The 22,111-nt window shown below is 39.8% G+C and overlaps 1 protein-coding gene across 4 annotated transcripts in view; it reads right to left on the reverse strand.

Annotated features, from left to right (window-relative positions):
- The window catches only part of epn2 (epsin 2), a 74,504-nt gene that overhangs the window by 28,357 nt on the left and 24,036 nt on the right, over positions 1-22,111 (reverse strand). For all 4 annotated transcript variants that reach the window (XM_043711232.2, XM_043711234.2, XM_043711231.2 and 1 more), the window contains exon 3: positions 7,665-7,777. In XM_043711232.2, coding sequence (XP_043567167.1) covers positions 7,665-7,777 — 113 coding nt within the window. The remainder of the gene's footprint in view (positions 1-7,664; positions 7,778-22,111) is intronic.

The following is a 22,111-nucleotide window of genomic DNA, read 5'->3' on the forward strand; positions in this document are numbered from 1 at the left end:
CTTTCCAATGGTCAAATGCAGATTAATGAGGTAGTAATTGTGCGGGTTAGATTTATCTTGCCATTTTTGCTGGACCGGATATATCTAAGCAATTTTCCAATTTAGTAGATGCCAATATTGTAGCTGTACTTGAATTGCTAAGCTAGGAGAATGGATAATTCTGCAGCACAATTCTTCAGTGTATGGCTGTTGCATTGTCAGGATCCATGGCCTTTGTAGTATCCAGTGCTTTCAGCTGTTTTGATAGTAATTGGAGTGAATCAAATTGGACAAATGCTGGGAACTGTGATAGTGGAGACCAAAAGGGTGGCTAAGAAGGATCATTAACTCAACAATTCTGTCTGAACATGATTGGAAAATGTGTCCACGTCGTCTTCTGCATTGAAATATTGGAGGACCCCAATAATCGAAGGGAATGAGGGGGCTAATAATAAACAAGCTAGAAGCAGCAATTTCCATCAACTCTGGTGGGATGCCACCACCAGCCTCTCATTCCCTTGTCAGCATTTCGCAGAGATTGTTCCCTCCTGGACACCCTGGTCCACACCACCTCCAATGCCAATTCTCCCCCATGCCAACTTTCTATAAAATCACAAGGTGCAACACTTTCCTCTTTACCTTCACACTATCCAAGTCTCCAAACACACCTATCAGGTGAAGCAGCAATTTACCTGCACTTATTCAATCTTGTCGCTGTAGTCACAGTTCACAATGTGGTCTCCACTACAGTAGGGAGACAAATTGCAGGGTAAGTGACTGTTTTCCAAAGCACCTAGCATCCGTCCACAAAAATGACCCTGAGTTCCAGTTGCCTGCCACTACAATGTTGCCTAGTCAACATTTTTGTCTTGGGCCTGCTGCAATGCTTATGGGATGTTCAGTGAAAGTTAGAAGAATACGGTGCTCAGTGGTTAACACTGCTGCCTCGCACCGCCAGAAAGCTGGGTTCGATTCCTGCCTCAGGAAGTGGAGTTTGCACATTCTCCCTGTGTCTGCGTGGGTTTCCTCTGGGTGCTCCGGTTTCCTCCCACAGTCCAAAGATGTGCAGGTCAAGTGAATTTGCCATGCTAAATTGCCCATTGTGTTAGGTGCATTAGTCAGGGGTAAATATAAAGTAGGGAAATGTGTCTGGGTGGGTTCTTCTTTGGAGGGTAGGTGTGGACTTGTTGGGCCGAAGGGCCTGTTTCCATACCGTAGGAAATCTAATCTAAACAATCTAAAACAGCACCTCATTTTCTACTTGGCTGCCCTACAGCCTTCAGGGCTCAATACAGAGTTCAATAATTTTAGAACCTGAACACGTCCTGCTTTACCCATCCCCAAACCCACAGGCCCTGGCATGACATGAACTGTTTCCAGCACATCTCCCCCAACCTATTTTCACCTACTTATGGTGCCTTTTATCAGCTTTTTTTTTCTCCTTAGCATATTATCATCCAACCTTTTGTCTGCCTGTCATTTTGCTGTCTCTCTGGGCTCCAACTCTCCCTATCTATTCAGTATTCCTGCCCCGACCCCTATCTACGGCATATATACCACCTTTTCCTAGCTATCAGTTCTAATAAGGGTCACTGGACTTAAAATGTTAACTTTGTTTTCTCTCGACAGATGGTGCCAGACCTGCTGAGTTCCCCCAGAAATTCCTGTTTCTGTTGTTGATAATTAAGAGCTAATTGGGTTTAGAATGCTTCTATAAATATGGCAAGCTAGTAATCAATGGGTTGAGTGTTTCATGAAGTATAGGTAACTGAAATAATATGCTGAAATAAGAGTGCACCTGATTTTGTTTAAAATAATTTAAAATTAGAAGAATAAAACTGTTTTAGAATTTAATATTGGTAGCAGGGGATGGTTGAGTCAAAATAAAGTTTTGGGATATAATTACTCACCCGGTTTTCTTACAATGAGCCTTATGACAAGTGGAAGAATTAAGTTACAATGTGGGTCTGGTTTACTTATTCACTAAACCGGAAGCAAAATATGGCCTTTACTTGCTTTGGAACAGAAAGACAAGCGCCAAGAAGCAAAAGCTTTTTTTTTTAAAAAAAGAATTGAAACTTGGTCTGAACACAGATGAAGGTTTGGATAGATAGCTAACTTTCAAGGATAAAGTTTATCAAAAAGATGATCTATTCACTGCATGAGGGGTGTGGTCAGATTTTCACAAATTAAGACAGACTGTAGGTAGTGCTATAGCAGAATCCATAAAGGAATTTAATAGGCTGTACACGAGACTGCAGAAATTTGATTGGAAACTTCTCTATTCATGCTGACATGTACATTTTTGGACTGTGCTGAAGTATCAAATATGGACTGACTATTTTTACAATATTTAAAAATTTGTGCATTAACATACACTAGAACAAGTGTCAAAATCACTAAAAACGTTTCTTAGGAAAGCATTCCTTCCCAGCAACATTCATTGCACAAAGTGGACCATCAGTGATAGGTCAGAAAAAGGACACAATGTTATCTAATAGGCGAGAGCATCTATATACAGGTTATAGGCAACTGTATGAAAAGAAAACTTCAAAACAGAAATTAGATAATTTTAAGAAGCAAAGTAAATTTGGGGTGTACAAAGAAGTGCCTATGGGACAACTAGTCTTATAACAGAGGTGGTTATGCATCAGAAATCACCAACAGAACTTGTAAGGCTAAAGCAAGGCTAGTTGCATGAGGTTTTGAAGAAAAACTTGGGGATCAAGATACAAAAGTAGATTTAGCAATGACAGGAAAGCATTAACATTTTTTTGGCTTCATTAACTATGAGTCCTTGGAAGAGCAGTTCAATTGTATGTTTCTGTGCTGTACATCTCTAGGACATCTCATTGATATTGAAGCTGCATTTTCGCAGTGAAGTCAGCTTAAGAGGAAGGGTTTCTTCATTGTCCAAAAGAGACACCAAAAGTAGCGGGGATACTCAAAGTTAATTAACTGTATATATGGCCCAAATGATGCCTCTATAGTTTGGTACTTCCAATTAAGGTGTCTCTTACTAAAATTGGGCTGTTTTCAGTTAATAGCAGACCCGGTCATGTTTACTGGCATCATAAGGGGCAGCTTTCAGATATATTTATGAGACATATAGATTTTTTTTTTAAGGTGGGGTAAGGAGTGAATTTGAAGATATCGTCTTAAAATGGCCTTAAAGCAGAATTTAAATTTGTAAGTCATGGCTTCTGGGAGATTAAGTACATTGGATTGGAAATCAGGCAGACTGGATCAAATATCACTTTCATCAATAATCTTGTTTAGAAAACTCTGGACCTATTGCTATTATTCAAAATAGAGCTTAACAAAAAGATGCACTGGTTTCCAAAACAAAAATAGAAGAATTGCAAAGTCTCTTTGGATAGCTGAATTGCCTGGCACCCAAACAAGACCACTTGCCAGTTTCTGAAGTATTAGCATTCCATACAACTACAAAAGAAATCCCAAGGCAGAAGATGCTATTCAAACAAACAAAAAAAAAACTGAAAATAAATTAGAAACTGAGCAACATGTTTTGAAATTTCCATATTTGGAAGATACCAGAAACAAATTAGATGAAAAAATTGACTTGATAGTAAAGACAAGAGGGTGGTGGAAGATTATTTTTTGGACTGGAGGCCTGAGACCGGCGGTGTTCCGCAGGGATTGGTTCTGGGTCCACTTTTGTTAGTTAGTTATAAAAACAATTTGGATGAGAATTTAGGAGGCACAGCTACTAAGTTTGTGGATGACACCATAATTGGCGGTATAGTCGACAGTGAAAGTAGATTACTTACAGTGTAGAAACAGGCCCTTCGGCCCAAGTCCACACTGACCCTCCGAAGAACAACTTAGCATGGCCTTTTCACCTAACCTGCACATCTTTGGACTGCGGGAGGAAACCGGAGCAAACCCACGCAGACATGGGGAGAATGTGCAAACTCCACACAGACAGCTGCCCAAGGCGGGAGTTGAACCCGGGTCTCTGGCACTGTGAGACAGCAGTGCAAACCACTGTGCCACCGTGCCATCCACTGTGATCTTGATCAATTAAGCTAATGGGCTAAGGAGTGTCGATGGAGCTTAATTTGGATAAATGAGAGATATTGCATTTTGGTAAATTAAACAAAGGTAGGACTTATACAGTTAATGGTATGGCCTTGGGTAGTGTTGTACAGAGACCTAGGGGCTCAGGTATGTAATTCTTTGAAAGTTGCATCACAGGTAGATAGGGTGATTAAGATGACATTTAGCAGACTTGCCTTCATTTTTCAGAATAGTGAGTATAGGAGTTGGGATGTCATGTTGAGATTGTACAAGGCATTGGTGAGGCTACTTTTGGGGTACTGTGTACAGTTCTGGCTACCCTGCTATTGGAAGGATATTATTAAATTAGAGAGGGTTCAGTAAAGATTTGCCAAGATGTTCCCAGGACTGGAAGGTTTGAGTTATAAGGAAAGGCTCGAAATGATAGGAATTTTTTCAATGGAGCAAGGTTAAGGGGTGATCTTATAGAGGTTTATAAAATCATGAAAGGCATGGATAAGGTAAAGAGCAAAAGGCCTTTTTCCCTAGGGTGGAGAAATTCAAAATTGGGAGGCATACTTTTAAGGTGAAAAGAGACGGATTTGAAAAGGGACCCGAGACGAACCTTTTCCACAGAGGGTCGTTAATATGTGGAATGAAATGCCAGAGGAAGTGAAAGATGCAGGTGCAGTAACAACATTTAAAAGGCATTTGGGCAAGTACATGAATAAGAAAGGCTAAGGAGGATTTGGGCCAAACACAGGCAAGTGGGACTAGTTTAGTTTGGGAAACTTGGTCAGCACGGACGAGTTGGACTGAAGGATCTGTTTCTGTGCTGTTTGACTTATGAATCTATGAAGCTTGTTTTTCATGATGCTTCTGAAGAATCTGACAGAGATTTGTATAAGTGGAGAGTCTTGGAAAGGGAAGTAAATGATGGTTGGGGAGGCAGAAAGGTCAGAAGTTCTGGTGAACTAATAGATATGGCATTTTTCTTCCGTGAAAATATTGTAATAAATCCTTTTAAAATGGACTAAGCAGCAATACCACAGTGTTGCTACCTCTATGGAGTCTGTTCTGCCAGTGAGGCAGGGCCCATCTAGAGGTGGACAGGTCAAGAGGGCAATGCCGAGTTGGAGGCTGGGGACTGGAATAATGTGGGAGTGGGGGGGGGGGGAAAATGAGGCAACTGTTGAAATCCACATGTGGTTGCAGGGTCCCAAGGCAGAATAAGAGTTGTTCTTCCTCCAGGTATCAAGTGGTAAGGGTTTGGCGATGGAGGTGGCCCAGGACCTGCAGGTCTGTGGTGGTGTGGGAGGGGGAGTTGAAGTGTTCAGCCATGAAGCAGTGGGTTGGTTGGTGCGGGTGTACCAGAGATGTTCTCTGAAACAATCCGCAAGGAGGCGTCCTGTCTCCCCGATGTACAGGAGACCACATCAGGTGCAATGGATACAGTAGATGACATTGGTGGAGGTACAGGTAAATCTCTGTCAGATGTGGAACTGTGGATGCTCACTGAGCTCATCTGTGCATACCTTGACACTGTCCTGCCCCCCCCCCCCCCCCCACCTTAGTCCAAAAATTCCCTACCTACATTCAAGACACCACCCACGCCCTTCACCTCCTCCAACACCTCATCTTCACCATAGACATCTAGTCCCTGTACACATCGATCTGCCACAACGAAGGCATCCAAGCCCTCCATTCCTTGACCTATCAATCACCTTTCCCATCTATCCACTCCACCCTCCTCTCCGATTTATCACCTTCTCCCTCACCTTATTCTACCTATCGCATTCTCAGCTACCTTCCCTCTAGCCCCACCTCCACCCGTTTATCTCTCAGCACCCCCCGGCCTACAAGCCTCATTCCCGATGAAGGGCTTATGCCCAAAACGTCGACTTCTCATGCTCCTTGGATGCTGCCTGACCAGCTGTGCTTTTACAGCACCATATTCTTGGCTCTACGAAACTGGATGTAAAATATATTGCAGTGAACAAGTCTATTTCAGGCTGTTGCTTGGTTAGTACACGGGACAACTCTTAGATTTCAGTCTTAGACCCCAGATGTTGGTAAGAAAACATTTTCAGGGACAGCTAGGTATGGCGTACCATTATCATCCCTGATCCTAGATTTATCTTGGATATTCTGTGCTATTTTATTACCTTTTGACATTACTCTTGCAGTTTTATACAACTGAGTAGCTTGCTCAGCCCTTCAGAGGGCAACTCAAAGCCAAATACATTGTCTATAATACTGATTGAGGATGATCAGCCATGATCATAGTGAATGGTGGTGCTGGCTCAAAGGGCAGAATGGCCTACTCCTGCACCTACTGTCTATTACATTTATGAGAGTTTGAACTCACGTATGGTCTGGCCAGATAAGGGAGGTAGATTTCTTTCCCAAAATGACATTGTCATGAAAACCATTTGGTTCACCAATGCAATAGTTTCATGTTCATCATTTTGAAATTAGAAGTTAATTTCAGTAAATTCATTTAGTTAAATTTAAAAGTTAAATTCCACAAGATGCTGTTATGAGATTTGAATCCCTGTCTCTTAAGGATTAGCCTAGATTAGTTTTAGCTCTGGATTAGTCCAGTAACAGTATGTCTAGTGACCTCACAAAAAAAGTGTTACAATGCTCAAGAAACTTATTTATACTGCTTACTATGATTGGATTGATAAAAGCTTCATCTGTACAAAATGCACTGATGGAACAAACAGTGTATTATGATGTTTATATGCTATGGCTAAAATGCAATGCTTTCCAACTTAATTAGTTGTGATGCTCACAGTGCTGCTTGAGAGGAGTGTTTCAGGTACCAAATTTCATTTACAAGCTCAAATCTTTTCCAGTTTGTTAGAGTCAACTAAAGATTATCCTCCTTGTGCACAGGAATAATCATGCTACTCCAAGATTAAATACTTAGGCATATCGTTCCAACAGCCAACTCATTATCCAAATTTTGCAAGTCTGCAGTATTCTGATGATATATCTAGCCTGGCCCACTAATGTAACCTGTACAGCTAGCTGTCTCCTGGGCTGGTACTTTTCCCACTCAACATCAAATAATCCTCCACACCACCATCCTAATAGTCAGCAGGGAAAACTTACCAAGTTGTAAGAGCCAGAAGTGGAGTTAAAAAAAAAGATCAATCCAAAATAAAAATTAAGAATCAGAGGAAGAATGCAAACAAAATGGTACAAAAGATAAAGAAGAGTATAACAAAGATAAAATTGATATCATTTTCCCTCTTTTGGGTGCTGTTGCATTACTGTACTACATGCAACCATGTGAAACAAAGCCTCAACACTTGCTTATTTCATTTCGAAAAGGAAAAAGTTAGTTTATTTTCTCCTGAGATGATGCAAGGGTGTTCAGTGTACTTTTTGTACATCAGATTAGGAGATCAACTGAACTAGTCTATATCAAACTGTTTTATGAATTTTAAGAAGACAAATAGATTTTGTAAAGTCTCCAGACTTTCAAACTTTAGAGATTCTTTGTTTAAATATAACGCATTCCTTTAAAAATATACAAACTTTATATATCAGATTACAGATATCAACAAGCAATTGCCTATTGTGAACAGATCACATAATCTGGTTTTGATAAATAACATACAAGGAACATGGAGTCAAACTATTCATAAATGTACCTGTTCTGCTGCTTCCCGACTCATGGCTAAAGCCAACTGCAGCTGAAGTTCTTCTTCTCCACTGGTTTGTGGTCTAGCCTGTTCTAATTCTGATGAAGCTCGTGGAGACGTTGCTAAAACAAAATAAAAGGCATCCATTAAAACTGAAAAGATCAAAAAATGTTTACGCATTCAAACTTGATTTCATGACACCTTCAGAGTCACAAACTGAAGATACTTATAATATCAACAGTATCCACTACAGAGTTTACTAACTGCAACTGGCTACTCTGGCTACTATTAGACAGAGTAAAAATACACCCACTTTCAAGAAAGATGAACACATTTCATGATGTAGCTTAATTCTGACAGGTACATTTGACTTTAAACGAATATCAACTTTCCACATGCATTTTGGTTTTGATAGCAAGTTGACTGTTCAGTCTAGTGTTGGCCATTGAAAAATGGAGTAAAGAATAAAGAACATTTAATTTTTTACTCCCTTTCTCAATACACAGATTGCAGAAGTTTGGTGGCATGGTCTAAAATTTGCATTTTAAAATTGCTAACAAATACATTTATGAAAATTTAAAATATGTATTGGACAAACTTGTATCCAACTACAACTCATTTCCCCTCAAATTATTCTCGCACTCGGAATTACAAACTGAAATCCTAGTGATCACAGCTTTAGAGATTATAGAGGAGCTGAGCAAAACACTGTTAAACAAGGCAGTGTCAGGGACACTAACTCGGCCTACTGTACTCAAGCTTGAGAATAGTGGTGTCAGACATAGCATTAAACTCAGTTATTGAACACTAGTCTTCTGTACATTTCTGTACAGTACAAAGTGCTAAAAGAGGTGGTGATTCATCAAAATTTAGACCTTCCAATCAATACAAGCAGCCATCAAGCGATACAGAAAGCTATTTGAACCAACAAAACTCCACCTCCTCTACTGGCTGACAACCCAAGTCTTCATTGTGAAGGAACCTGCAAGGTTAAGAATGGGCTTCTAAGCCATCTAAAAATCCATAGCCAACACTAATAGCTTACTTCTACCTAACTTTTTGCCAGTAAAGAAGCATTTTCAACAAAGACACTGACTGACAAAAGGTTCAGTCTTAAAAAGTTTTTAACAGAAAGAATTCATTTATAATTCAGCCTATTACCAAAAACAGAGATTGAATTATTGTGTGGTTTCTCTGCAGCTGTCTAATACTGGTAGAAATATATTATACCAGTGAATTATCTTTAAGAAAATTTCAAGTTGCTTCACTGATGTGGAAGACTGATGTATCAACTAAAATGCAAGAAATTAAATGTGGGAAATAGTAACAAGTTTTAACCTTATCAGAGAGATTTGGATGGCAAATGAAGGAAGTACCTCAGAAGGCCACCAAAACTGCAAGAGTCATGGTATTCATTTCAATTTTCCTTTTTGAGCGTTTGTATTTGGAAGCTAATTAAGCTTAGCAAGGACAGGCGATAGCAGGGTTTAATTTGAACCAGGATAGAGGCAATTGGGTTTTGGATAAGTTTGAATTTATAGACATTAGATAATAGAAGGCTAGAAAAGCAAGTCTAAAAATGACAAAAGCACATTAGGGGTTTCGGAGTATAGGAGATGAAGTAGTTACAGAACGGGCAACGTTAGACTGGCAGAAACTGGTCGTCGCAGTGATGAATAGGACACAAGGAATACAAGCTCAAATCTGTTATCAGGACACAGCAACCTGCTTCACCTCTAGCAAATAGTAGCATGGGAGGTTGCAATAATGTAAACATGTTTATGATAACGTGTTGTTCTCACTATTAAGCTGGAGGGGAGACTGGTTAGCAAGGTTAGATTTCATGGAATACAGGGAGAATTAGCCATTTGGATACAGAACTGGCTCAAAGATAGAAGACAGAAGGTGGTGATGGTGGAAGATCGTTTTTCAGACTGGAGGCCCGTGACCAGAAGGATCAGTGCTGGGTCCACTACTTTTCATCATTTATATAAATGATTTGGATGTGAACGTAAGAGGCAGTTAGTAAGTTTGCAGATGATACCGAAATTGGAGGTGTAGTGGACAGTGAAGGAGGTTACCTCAGATTACAATGTGATCTTGATCAGATGAGACAATGAGCTGAGAAGTGACAGATGAAGTTTAATTTAGATAAATGCAAGGTGCTGCATTTTGGAAAAACAAATCAGAGCAGGACGTATACACTTAACGGTAAGGTCCTAGAGAGTGTTGCTGAACAAAAAGAGACCTTGGAGTGCAGGTTCATAGCTCCTTGAAAGTGGAGTCGCAGGTAGATAGGATAGTGAAGGCGGCGTTTGGTATGCTTTCCCTTGTTGATCAGAGTATTGAGTATAGGAGTTGGGAGGTCATGCTGTGGCTGTACAAGACATTGGTGAACCCACTTTTGGAATACTGCGTGCAAATCTGGTCTCCTTGGAAGGATGTTGTGAAACTTGAAAGGGTTCATAAAAAGATTTCCAAGGATGTTGCTAGGGTTGGAAGATTTGAGCTAAATCGGGAGAATCTGAATTGGCTGGGGCTGTTTTCCCTGGAGCGTCGGTGGCTGAGGGGTGACCTTATAGAGGTTTATAAAATCATGAGGGGCATGGATAGGATAAATAGACAAACCCTTTTTTGGGGTGGGAGAAGTCCAGAACTATAGGGCATAGGTTTAGCATGAGAGGGGAAAGATATAAAAGAGACCCAAGGGGCAACATTTTCATGCAGAGGGTGGTACATGGATGGAATGAACAGCCAGAGGAAGTAGTAGAGGCTGGTACAATTGCAACATTTAAAAAGCATTTTGATGGGTATATGAATAGGAAGGGTTTAGAGAGATATGGGCCAAGTGCTGGCAAATGGGACTAGATTAGGTTAGGATGTCTGGTTGGCATGGACGAGTTGGACCAAAGATCTGTTTCTGTGCTGTACATCTGACTATATTGTATTTAATAACATATTGAGCAGCGCAATTTGACAGGATGGACAAATTGACAATGAATCAAAGAGACAGATGAGATTTAAAAAATCATCAGAAATCAACTGGCTCTTGGGGAGACTTGATTTGTAAAAGGCTGATTTGACTTAGTATATCTGAATATTTGAATAAAATGACAGAGGTGATGAGGCAAATACAGTATAACCAACTGGATTGTTATACAGATGGTGATATGGACTTGATTAGCCAAATTACCACCCCCTATGTTATAATGAAAGAAAGACAACTGGAACGAGAGTCAAATAATTATCAAACTGTCCCAATGTCTGGATTTAACTGAGGGTTAATACATACTTAAAGAAACCAGAGACATTTTAGGGAACTCTGGAGGAGACACTGCACATTCAGGAAGAGAAGCCATTGCTAGAGATTCTCCAAATTAAAACGAGGTCCACTTTAAACAGTTAAAATTTAACTTATTGCGCGCCCAAATCTGGCTGTATTTCTACCCATCATACCAAACAGATGAGCAGACATTTTTATTAGTTTTAGTTCTTGCAATTAGTCTCTTTAGGAGTTCTTAGGTATGACTTCTGATATCAGCTGTGTCCACCTTTCCCTCCTCCTCCAACAACCCCCACCCATCATACTAATTCAACCTTACACAAACAAAAGAATACTTACACATTTAATTTTCCAATTATATTTTAAATACATGTTCCTTCTTTACAATATTAAATTACAACTGGTAACAATCACATTGATTCTCATGGAATTATCCAAGGACAGAACTATTGAGAGTTTCTCCTTTAATCATCATTGTTGTCTACCCACCTATTAGAAGAAAATGTGGGAGTGGAGGCAGATTTACTAAAACAATGGAAACATTATATAAAATTAAACATACCATAAATCAATAGCAAAGGCTTGAACTATACTGCATTAGACTAACATTTATTGTAATGTGTGCTGTTTCCATCAGGCACCTAAAAATAATTAAAATTCACAAATGCATACCGAAAGATAAATTTAAATGAAAACTGAACAAAGCTTATGTAGAATAATGTATATGTGTTTGGGCCTTGCTATTATGAAGGGCTTATTTATTACCATTTTAATGCTAAAGACCATATTCCAACTGTGGTGGTACACTTGTCTTCTACAGATATCTCAAAGAGACATTTCTGGGATCTAACATCTGAAAGTATAGAATTTCACTTTTTTTAAATGTGTAATTGGCAATCTAAACAAATGTAAGGCAAAATTTCCATATATTATGATATCAAAAAGTCAGCAAAATAGAAATTTGCCTGGAATGTGTTTGAAAACATCTAGAATTCCATTAAAAAAGCAGAAGTTTGTTCGCATTTCTACTATATCAGGTTGTAAGATTCCAGATGGACGCAAGCTGGCAAAAGGGGCTCATAAATGACAACTGAAATTTCAAGCAGAGAAGTGGCAAACATTATTTTTTGGCAGGAGGAATAAGGAGAGGTAATACAAACTTAAAGAGTACAATTTTAAACAGAGTCCTGGGACTGTATATAGAGGAACCTCAATTATCCGAATTTCAGATTATCCAAAGGGGATCTCAAGGTCCCGATAGAAACATTACGTCAAAGAGCTGTTTCAACCCTGATCGCACCTTTTGTTTACAGGTACAATGGATTAAAAACAAATTTGGCTCACAGAAATGCTGCCAAGAACAGTCCTGGACATTTCAGGCGCAGTCTCTAAATGACTGACCTCCCTCCCTCTCTCCCCCCACACTTTCTACGCGGGGGTGAACCCTAAACCCAGTCTTCCCCAGATAATCTCTCCAACATTGTCCTGTACAGGGCAAAGACGGAACCTGTGAAAAGGTTGTGCGTCTTCGCGCTATTTGGAGACTTACCCCACAAAGTCTTCCTGTTGGTGTACAGTCCGATTGCCCCAGAGAGGTGGGATCAAACGGTTGGGGTTGGGGGGGGTCAGAGAGTGGGTGGGAATGGACAGGGGTGCAGGGTTGGGGAGGATGGAGGTGGTGTTGGAAGGGGGATGCGGTTGGGAGTGGACAGGGGTGACGAGGTCTCGCACACAGTGTGCTTTTGCCTAGTCTCCTGAACTGGGAGCAAACTTCACAGAAAACTCCGAGCCCCAGAGGAAATCAATTAACCAAATAATTAATTATCTGAACAAAATAGTGCTCGCCCATCACGTTCAAATAATCAAGGTTCCTCTGTACTTTTAGAAAGGAGAATATCACAACCTCTGATTTACTAGAATAATATGAGGGATGTTATTCTTCATTCATTGGATGTGTGCAATGCTGTCTGGGTCAGCATTTATTACCCATGTAACAAAACTATGGCTCCTGTTTTTTTTTAAAATGAAGAGAGGTTGAGACAGAGATATCAAGTGGTCTGTTCCAGACCAATAAAATAAACAGCTTGTGAAGTTTTGGGGTTTTAATTAAAGTTGGATCAATAGAAGCGAAATGAAGGGGTGAGGTCAACTCCCACAAAACCAGAATTTAAGTTTAACATTCAGTAGCTGTTGAGATTTGGAAGCTGCTATACATCTCTCCCTGCTGTCGTAAAACACTAGAGTTCTCTCCCTCATGCATGCAATTTCCTCTGTGTTTTTTCCTCCTACATGTCTGACATGCAATGTTTCACAAAATCTATTTTACTGAATTTGCCTCCGTCAAGGGTACGTTTATAGGATGTTACTATCTTGGACCTGACAATCAGTGGTAGCTAACACATACCTGTATATTATTAATTTTTCCAATAGAGTTAAGTTATTCAAATTCTTCTTCTTTAGTTTGTATTTTAATGCTAATGTAAGAACGAAGTGTATTTTGATTCAAGCCAGGTAGTTTGACCAATCAAATCACAACCAGAACACAAAATCTTACACTTGCCTTTTAAAAATAATAAAAATTTAGGGTCTGGGCTATCTTCTTAATGTATTTGAGGTGGTTTACTCTGGTCCATAGCACCAACTCATAACTGCCCCCAGAGAAGATGTGGTGGATTGCTGTCTGAAAACATTGCAGTCCTTGGAGTGTAAGGACATCCATGGTGCAAGTTTAAAAGGTTGACAGTTCATTTTTAGGTATGCCTGGTGCTAGTCCTGGCATGCGTTCCGTCACTGAACCAGGACTGATCTTCTGACTATGGGCATTCTATTAGGCAATGGGATCAGAGTGTGAAAGCAGTTCTATGGCTACTAAGGCCCACAGCACCTTTTGTATAACCAGTTTTGATTTGCTAAATCTCTCCCATTTAGGACAGTGGTAGTACCACATAATACAATGGACAGTATCCTTAATGTGCAGATACTAATTTGTCTCCACATGGACTGAGTGTGCTCACACCTTGTGATTCTGTCATGGACAAACGTACCTTCAGAAAGCAAACCTGCAAGAATAAAGATAAGAATGTTTTTCACTTTTGTGGGGTTCTGTTGTCACCTGCAGTAAGCCAGGTCTAGCAGCAATGTCCTTCAGGACTCAACCCATTGCTGCTCAAAAATACATCCAGGAGTACATTTTGCACCCTTGCCATCCTTAGTACATGCTTCAAGTCACATTCAACATGGAGAGTACTAATTTAATCAGCTGGACGGGGGAGGGGGAGTGAAGAAATGAAGAGTTAGATGGTAATCAGCAGGAGGTATTGGACTCAATGTTGTGGATTCCTGCACAACCCATATACGACTGTCTGCCACAGTGCTGCTATCTCTTCTTAATCTGTCCTGCCAGTGAAACAGGAAACACCTAGGGATGGTAATGCTAGTGTCTGGGACATAGTCATCTCTCAGAATCATAGATTCCAGAAAACATCAGGCTGTTCCTTGACAAGTGCGAGAGACAGCTTTCCCAATCTGGTTTCATTTTTTTGAAACTGGATGATTACAAATGAAACCTCATTCTATTGTGCTGAAATCCTCATAGGTTTTCCAATTGAATTATAATTTGGGAAAATTTGGATATGAATGAGGTTTATTTTAGTCATGCTGTTCAAGTAGGGTGCAACATGCACACTCATTTGAAGTAATCAGCAGATATATCCTGATGATAATCTTGACTCATCACCATCATGTGATGTCCTCAAATAAATCCATTTTTCAAACTGGCTAAATGAAGCTCGTTTGATTTTTCAATTTGCATGAATCACCTGAATTTTGGTGACAGGTGGCAAACAAAGCCAACATTCAAAAGAAAAGCATAAAATGTACATTTGGTATTTGGCTTCACAAGCTTTCAGAGAATATACTGAAAATTTCAAAGATAGGCTTTTCAATTTGCAATCTTAGAAATCAAGAGATCATCAATTGCACCTGATTTTCTATTCATAAATTCTGACTCTCATCTAGCAAAGTAACAGCATATTTTTGTCTTGAACCACATCAAGCTGTGAATCTCAACTTCCACATTGTATATCTGTCAAAGCTCACTGCCATGTAACAATGTAGAGTAATAGGGTAGGGGAATGGGTCTGGGTGGGTTACTCTTCAGAGGGTTGGTGTGGACTTGTTGGGTCAAATGGCCTGCTTCCACACTACAGGGATTCTATGATTTTCTATGATTCCATGAACACACTCAAGATTCCCTCAACAATCTTACAGCATAGAGTGGTGTTAACTCCTCCAAGAAAAAAAGTCATTTTGATTTTCCACAGGGAACATTTTCAAATTTTTTGTAGTGCAGTTGCTGAGAATAATTGCTAATTTTTCATCTTGACCCAAATACTTGGTTGTGGGTTGCCAATTAATGCTTTTTCTTAGATCAAGTCAGAGTCTTGATCTAAGTACAGCACAGAAACATCTTCGGTCCAACTCGTCCAGGCCGACCAGATATCCCAACCCAATTTATTCCCACTTGCTAGCACCCGGCCCATGTCCCTCCAAAAAATTCCTATTCATAAAACCATCCAGATGCCTTTTAAAGTTTGCTATTGCACTAGCCTCCAAAACTTCCTCTGGTAGCTCATTCCATATACACAACACCCTCTGCATGAAAAAGTTGCCCTTGGGTCTCTTTTATATATTTCCCCTCTCACCCTAAAAATATGCCCTCTGGAATGCCTTTTTAAAACAAATGTATACGACATCTTAGATTTCCAAAATATCATCTTTCTAATAAAGTTAAAAATCACAAACACCAGGTTACAGTCCAACAGGTTTATTTGGAAACATTAGCTTCCGGAGTGTTTCTCCTTCATCAGGTGGTTATGGAATATAAGATCGTAGGACACATAGCAAAGATTTACAGTGTGGTGTAACTGAAATTATATGTTGAAAAAGACCTGGATTGTCTGTTAAGTCTGTCATCTTTTAGAATGGGCATGTTGGGTTCAGTTCTTTCCTATGTAAATTCCAGAACTCTCTTAAAAGTTACATTCTCAAGTGAACTTTAACAAAAGGTGCCATGTTGGCCCAGATAATGAATTGAAGGTGTTAGGTGCCCTGTATGAAGCTGTCTGTACCCCAATATTCAGACTGATTCTAATCGTAAAAAAGGATTTCCAGACTTTTACATGGTTTTGTGCAGTTTTTGAGCAAAATAAAATGTAATTCTGCAAGTACAGATTCACCCCAAACTTATATGTAGGAGGGGGGAAAGAGACGGGGGCGTGGTGGTATGATTGTCCATGAAAGAGTATATGTATGTGTGTCAGTGCGAGTGTAAAAGGGGTACAAGTCTCTGAAAGGGTTCGTTTGACAGTATGTGTGTGATTGTATGAGAGAGCGCTTCTATATGAGAACGCGTCTCTGTCATCTGTAGGGAGTCTGTGTCTCTGTGCATAGTGCAGTGGGGTCACCTGTAGTATGACATGAATCCAAGGTCCTGGCTGAGGCCACTCCCGTGGGTACCGAACTTGACTATCAGCCTCTGCTCAGCCACTTTGTATTGTTGTCTGTCCCGAAGTCTGCCTGGGAGGATGGTCACTCGTTCCAAGTCAAACGTCCCACACTGCTGAAGTGCAGGCAAGGATGCCCTGAGGCATGGTACATTGGTGAGACCCGAGCAGAGGCTACGGCAACAGATGAATGGACACTGCATAACCATCAACAGACAGGAGTGTTCCCTCCAAGTTAGAGAACACTTCAGCAGTCTGGGACATTCAACTCAGACCTTCGGGTGACCATTCTCCATGGCGGACTTTGAGACAGGCAACAACTCAAAGTGGCCGAGCAGATGCCAATAGCCAATTCCGGCACCTATGGGGAATGGCCCCAACCGGGACCTTGGGTTCGTGTCACATTACAGGTGACCCCGCTGCTATATATATATATATATATATATATATATACATATACACACACACACACACACACACACAGTCATGCAGACTGTCTCCCAAACACAAGCTCTCTCTCGTACACTCCCCACACATCCTTTCACAGACTTATACCCCTTTACACTCCCACACATACTCTCTCACACTCAAATTCCCCCCCACCGCGCGCACACATATTCATATGCACACAAGTCCATGGGGTGAATTTGTACTTGCAGAATTACATTTTATTTTGCTCAAAATCTGAATGAATCAATGTAAGATTCTGTAAATCCTTTTTTACATTAGAATCAGTCTGAACATTGGGGCATAGACATTCTCACACAGGGCACCTAACAGCTTCAATGCATTATCTGGGCCAACATGGCACCTATTATTAAAGTTCGCTTGTGAATGTAACTTAAGAAAGTTCTGGAATTTACATGTGAAAGAACTGGAACCAACATGCCCATTCGAAAAGATGAGAGACTTAATGAACAATCCAGGTCTTTTTAAATATATAATTTCAGTTACATCACACTGTAAAACTTTTATTGTAAATTCTGCATCCTACGATCTTATACTCCATAACTACCTGACAAAGGAGCAACGCTCCAGAAGCTAGAGTTTCCAAATAAACCTGTTGGAGTATAACCTGGTGTGTGATTTTAACTTTGTACACCCCAGTCCAACATCAGCACCTTCAAATCATTCTTTCTAATACATGACATTGGTACGTACTGCTATTCTCTATATTTCTCAAAAAGACATGCTATTTGAAAAAAGATAGATTGTGATTTTTTCCATCAGGTACACAAGATTGTAAATTTTAACGACTTGAAATGGACCTGATTGAAAAAAAAAATCATTTTTCTTAAGCAAAACTCAATTTCTGAAATCAATGTTGCTGCTTATAATTATTTTCTTCAATATGTTGTTAATTAGAGATTTTATCTTTAACTCAGAATCCCAAATACAGATGGTAAAATAATCAACTTGTGATATAGCAGGTTATCTTCATCAACATTTTGAAAATGATATTATGTTGATCAATTTTCCACCACACATCTACTCTCAACAACATTTGTTACATAATGCCGAATGTGCAAGGAAATCCAATTTAGGATTGCCAATCAGACCTGCAGCATGGTGTACTTTTGCTTGTATCGGAAACTACATGTACGCAGGACCCTGACCTTGACAGATTGAAAGAACATGTACACACACAACAAAATAGGTATCAGTCACTCACCACTTCATTACTCAGAAGAGTGCCCTGACTAATTATTCAATCTACCTTGGTTTAAAACTTAAGCAAAGTCTGGCTGCTAACATTTTTTTCAAAATAGGTTGTTTTCAAGGGTTGTGTCTCTGGAGTAGGTGGGACTTGAACCTGGGCTTTCTAGCTAAGAGGTAGGGACACTCCCACTGCACTATAAAAGTCTGTCTGGCTCTTAACTATCAATCAGCAATAATGGATGCATATTCCATGGCAGTATCTCTAAAAATGAGCATTCTCCCCACATGCAATACAGTCATTTGTGTTTCCCTTCAATCTGTATTCATGCAAAATGTTGAGTATGAAATGAAATTTATCTTTTTCCAGCAAGACAAATTCTATATCAACAAATGGCTATTAAAATAATTCTTGGAATTTTGATTCGATCTATTTTTGTCACATGTACCTGGGTACAGTGAAAAGTTTATTTTGCATGCAATACAGACAGACCATACTATACAAAGATCATAGGGTAACAGAACAGAGTGAGGAATACAACTTTACGACAGCACACAAGCTGCACAAAAACCAAGATCAACATTAGATTTAAAATTTGAAAGGTCTATTCAGGAGTCTAATAACAGCAGGGAAGAAGCTGTTCTTGAACTTGTTGGCATGAGTGTTTAACCTTTTGTATCTTCTGCCTGACAGAAGAGGTTGGAATAGATTATAACCAGAGTGGGAGGGGCCTTTGACAATGCTGGCTGCCTTTCTGAGGCAGTGAGAAGTGTAGATGGAGTCAACGGATAGAAGGTAGGCTTGTGTGATAGACTGGACTATGTTCACAACTCTGTAGTTTCTTACCGTTCTGGCCAGAACAGTTGCTGTATCAAGCCATAATGCATCCAGATAGAATGCTTTCTATGGTGCATCTATATAAAATTGGTGAGTGTCCTTATTTACGTGCCAAATCTCCTTAGCCTCCTGAGGAACAACAGGAGTATTGTGCCTTCTTGGCTGTTGCATTGTGGGTAGTCCAGAACAGATTGTTGTTGATCATCACTCCTAGGAACTTGACGCTCTCAACCATTTCCACCTCAGTTCTACTGATATAACTAGGGGTGTGCCCTCCTCCTTGCTTCTTAAAGTCGATGATCACCTCTTTAGTTTTGCTCACATTGAGGATGCGATTGCTATCTTTACACCACATCACTAAGCCCACTCTCTTTCCTGTATTGTTTGATATCTGGCCTACAATGGTGGTGTCATTAGCGAACTTGTAGATGGCGCGCAGATGAAATTTGACCACACAAATTGTACAGAGAGTACAATAAGGGACTAAGTCCGCATCCTCGCAGGGTGACAGTGTTGAGGATTGTCATGGAGGAGGTGCTGTTGCCTATCCTCACTGATTGCAGTTTGTGGGTCAGGAAGTCAAGGATCTAGTTGCACAGGGCAGAGCACAGACTTAGGGCTGGGACTTTCGAGATTAGTTTGGTTGGGATTAGAATGGTGAAGATGGAGCTGTAATCAATAAGTAGAAGCCTGACGTATGTTTATTTTTATTATTCAGATGTTTCAGGGATGAATGTAGGACTAGGGTGATGGTATCTTCGGTAGACAAATTGTAAGGGATCAAGGGTTGGAAGGCTAGAGTTGATATGAACGATTACTAACCCCTTGAAGCACTTCATAATTATGGAGGTCACAGCCACCAAGCAGTAGTCATTGAGGCATGCTGCATTTGTTTTCTTTGGTACCAGGATGATGGTGGTCTTCTTGATGCAGGTGGGGACATCAGATTGCAGTAAGGAGTTGTTAAAGATATCAGTGAATACTCCCAACAGTTGGTCCATACATGATCTGAGTTCATGGACAGGGACTCTATCTGGACCAGTTGCTTTGTGTGTGTTCCGTGGATTTCAAGACAGAGGCAGGTGGATACGGTGACTTCAGTGAGGGATTTTCCTTTAACAAACAAGGTCAAGGTTGGAACAGCATTTAAATCTAACATTTCGTTGGAGAGCAAATGACTGCGTACTCCGGTAGTGTTAACCAATGGATGCTGATACTGTTAGATTTACAGCTGATCGAGTAAATATGCATGGCCATTAACTTTATTTTCAGTTCAGATAAATCTAAGATGAGGCAATTTTTAAAAAAGTGAATTCAGAAGATTGATGAGTTTAGAAGTGAGTTTAGTTTCTTTTCTCTTAGGAAGATTCAGAGCTATTCAGGACACAAGCAGGAGGATTAGTTTCTGAAATTTCAAAACCAGGAGAGTTTGAAGGTGATTGTACTGAGAAAGTTTAGGCTCTCAGATTTGTGAAGAACAAAGCTAAAGTTGATAGATTTGGAAAGCACTCTTGCAACTGTTTCCATAGTCCACTGGAAAGAACCTGAAAAGGAGTCAGTTAAGCAGAATCCTCAGGTAGCATAGTTTTGTATAATGAACTTTTGTTCAAGAAAATCTGTAGCTTTATGTGAATGTGTCTTTGGATCAATCCCACTTGATCCAAATATATAACACCCCTAATCACCACATTAATATAGACAAAAAAAAATCCATCAAATATCATTCTGGAACCTGAATTATTCAGTAGTACTCACAGTTGGAATCATAACAGCCCTGCTCAATATAAGGTCTAACCTAAACTTTTTATTTAACATTTTGTTGGAATTGGGCCTGATCAGCACAAATGTAGAACAGAATCAGATGGCTACAGAGGCAACTCCTCACAGATTCTGTCACTTGCAAGTACAGCAGTAAGTTTTCACTCATTAAATCACCCCAAATTGAATTTTCCCAGGTGTTTTGGTGGATTTTCATGGCAAACATAGCCTAAAGTATATGAAGCTGCTCATGGAAGGTGACATTTTTAGGAATTCTATTCCTTTCTCTCCATTTACCTCTTTCTTGTCACAATGAGTAGGTAATTAAATACCAAGTGACCATTTATTATCCACCCCAAATTTTCCTAACTGCACTCAAGCTTAAGTACTGCCTCAAATAATAATTCCCCTTACCTAAATTCTCACAGTACTGCACAATATCCCACAAACATATTGCAGAGAAACCTCGATTATCTGAAGGACACGGGTGGGCAGAATTTCATTTGGTTAATTGAATTCCGGATAATAAAATGCCAGATAACATAGTTTAGCCGAGCACCAGGACCTTGCGATCTTGCCGGATAATCTGATAATCAAATACCGAATAATCAAGATTCCTCTGTATTTGCAATTCACCAGGATGTCAAAGACTAGTTTAGAGTGATAAATGAACTTAAAAGGAGTCAAGAATACTTGTCGACATGAGTTAAAGGCCTTTGTCACTACTGCAATACATCCAATTACTCCCTAGCAAGTGTATTCACCACTCATGTTTTAACAAAAACTGTAAATTTTGGAAATAATCAGTAGGTCAAACAGCATTTGTAAAGAGAATCAAAGTTAATGCTTCAGATCAATGACCCTGCATCTGAACACATTTCTCTAACTCAATTATTCAAAATCAGTTCACGAAAGACTGTTCTTCCCGGTTCCTCAAAACCTTTTCACACATTAAGATTTAATATAAACTACATTAAAACAGCACAATTACAATTCAGTCATCATAAAGCACTCACGTAACCTGACCTATTTTACCTTACAAGCAACATGAGAAATGCACTAGTAAGTTCTATTGAATTGTTATGGCAATGTTGCAGGTTGTGCTTCTGATGTAGCAGGCTTATTTGGGCATCTCATCTCACTTTCTGACAGTCAGTATCTCTGTGCTTCTCTTACAGCTACTATCATCTTCCCAGTTAACGCATTCCCTTAGATCATCCCAACTCAATTGGAGGCAGATCACTACTCTCAAATTCCTTCTTCATACCAATCTATTGGCCGAAGTACCTCATTTTAAAGTTCTAGAAGAAAATTATATAAGACAAATTGTAAAATTATGCTTTACAGATGAAAGAGTAATCAAAATGTACCAATTTGGTTTTCCCAAAAAGAACTGCCATTGTCATGATACTTGGTT

This window comes from Chiloscyllium plagiosum, unplaced genomic scaffold (assembly GCF_037043375.1).
Source record: "Chiloscyllium plagiosum isolate Xiang-an unplaced genomic scaffold, Cpla_swu_hap1 HiC_scaffold_20, whole genome shotgun sequence".
Lineage (NCBI taxonomy): Eukaryota > Metazoa > Chordata > Chondrichthyes > Orectolobiformes > Hemiscylliidae > Chiloscyllium > Chiloscyllium plagiosum.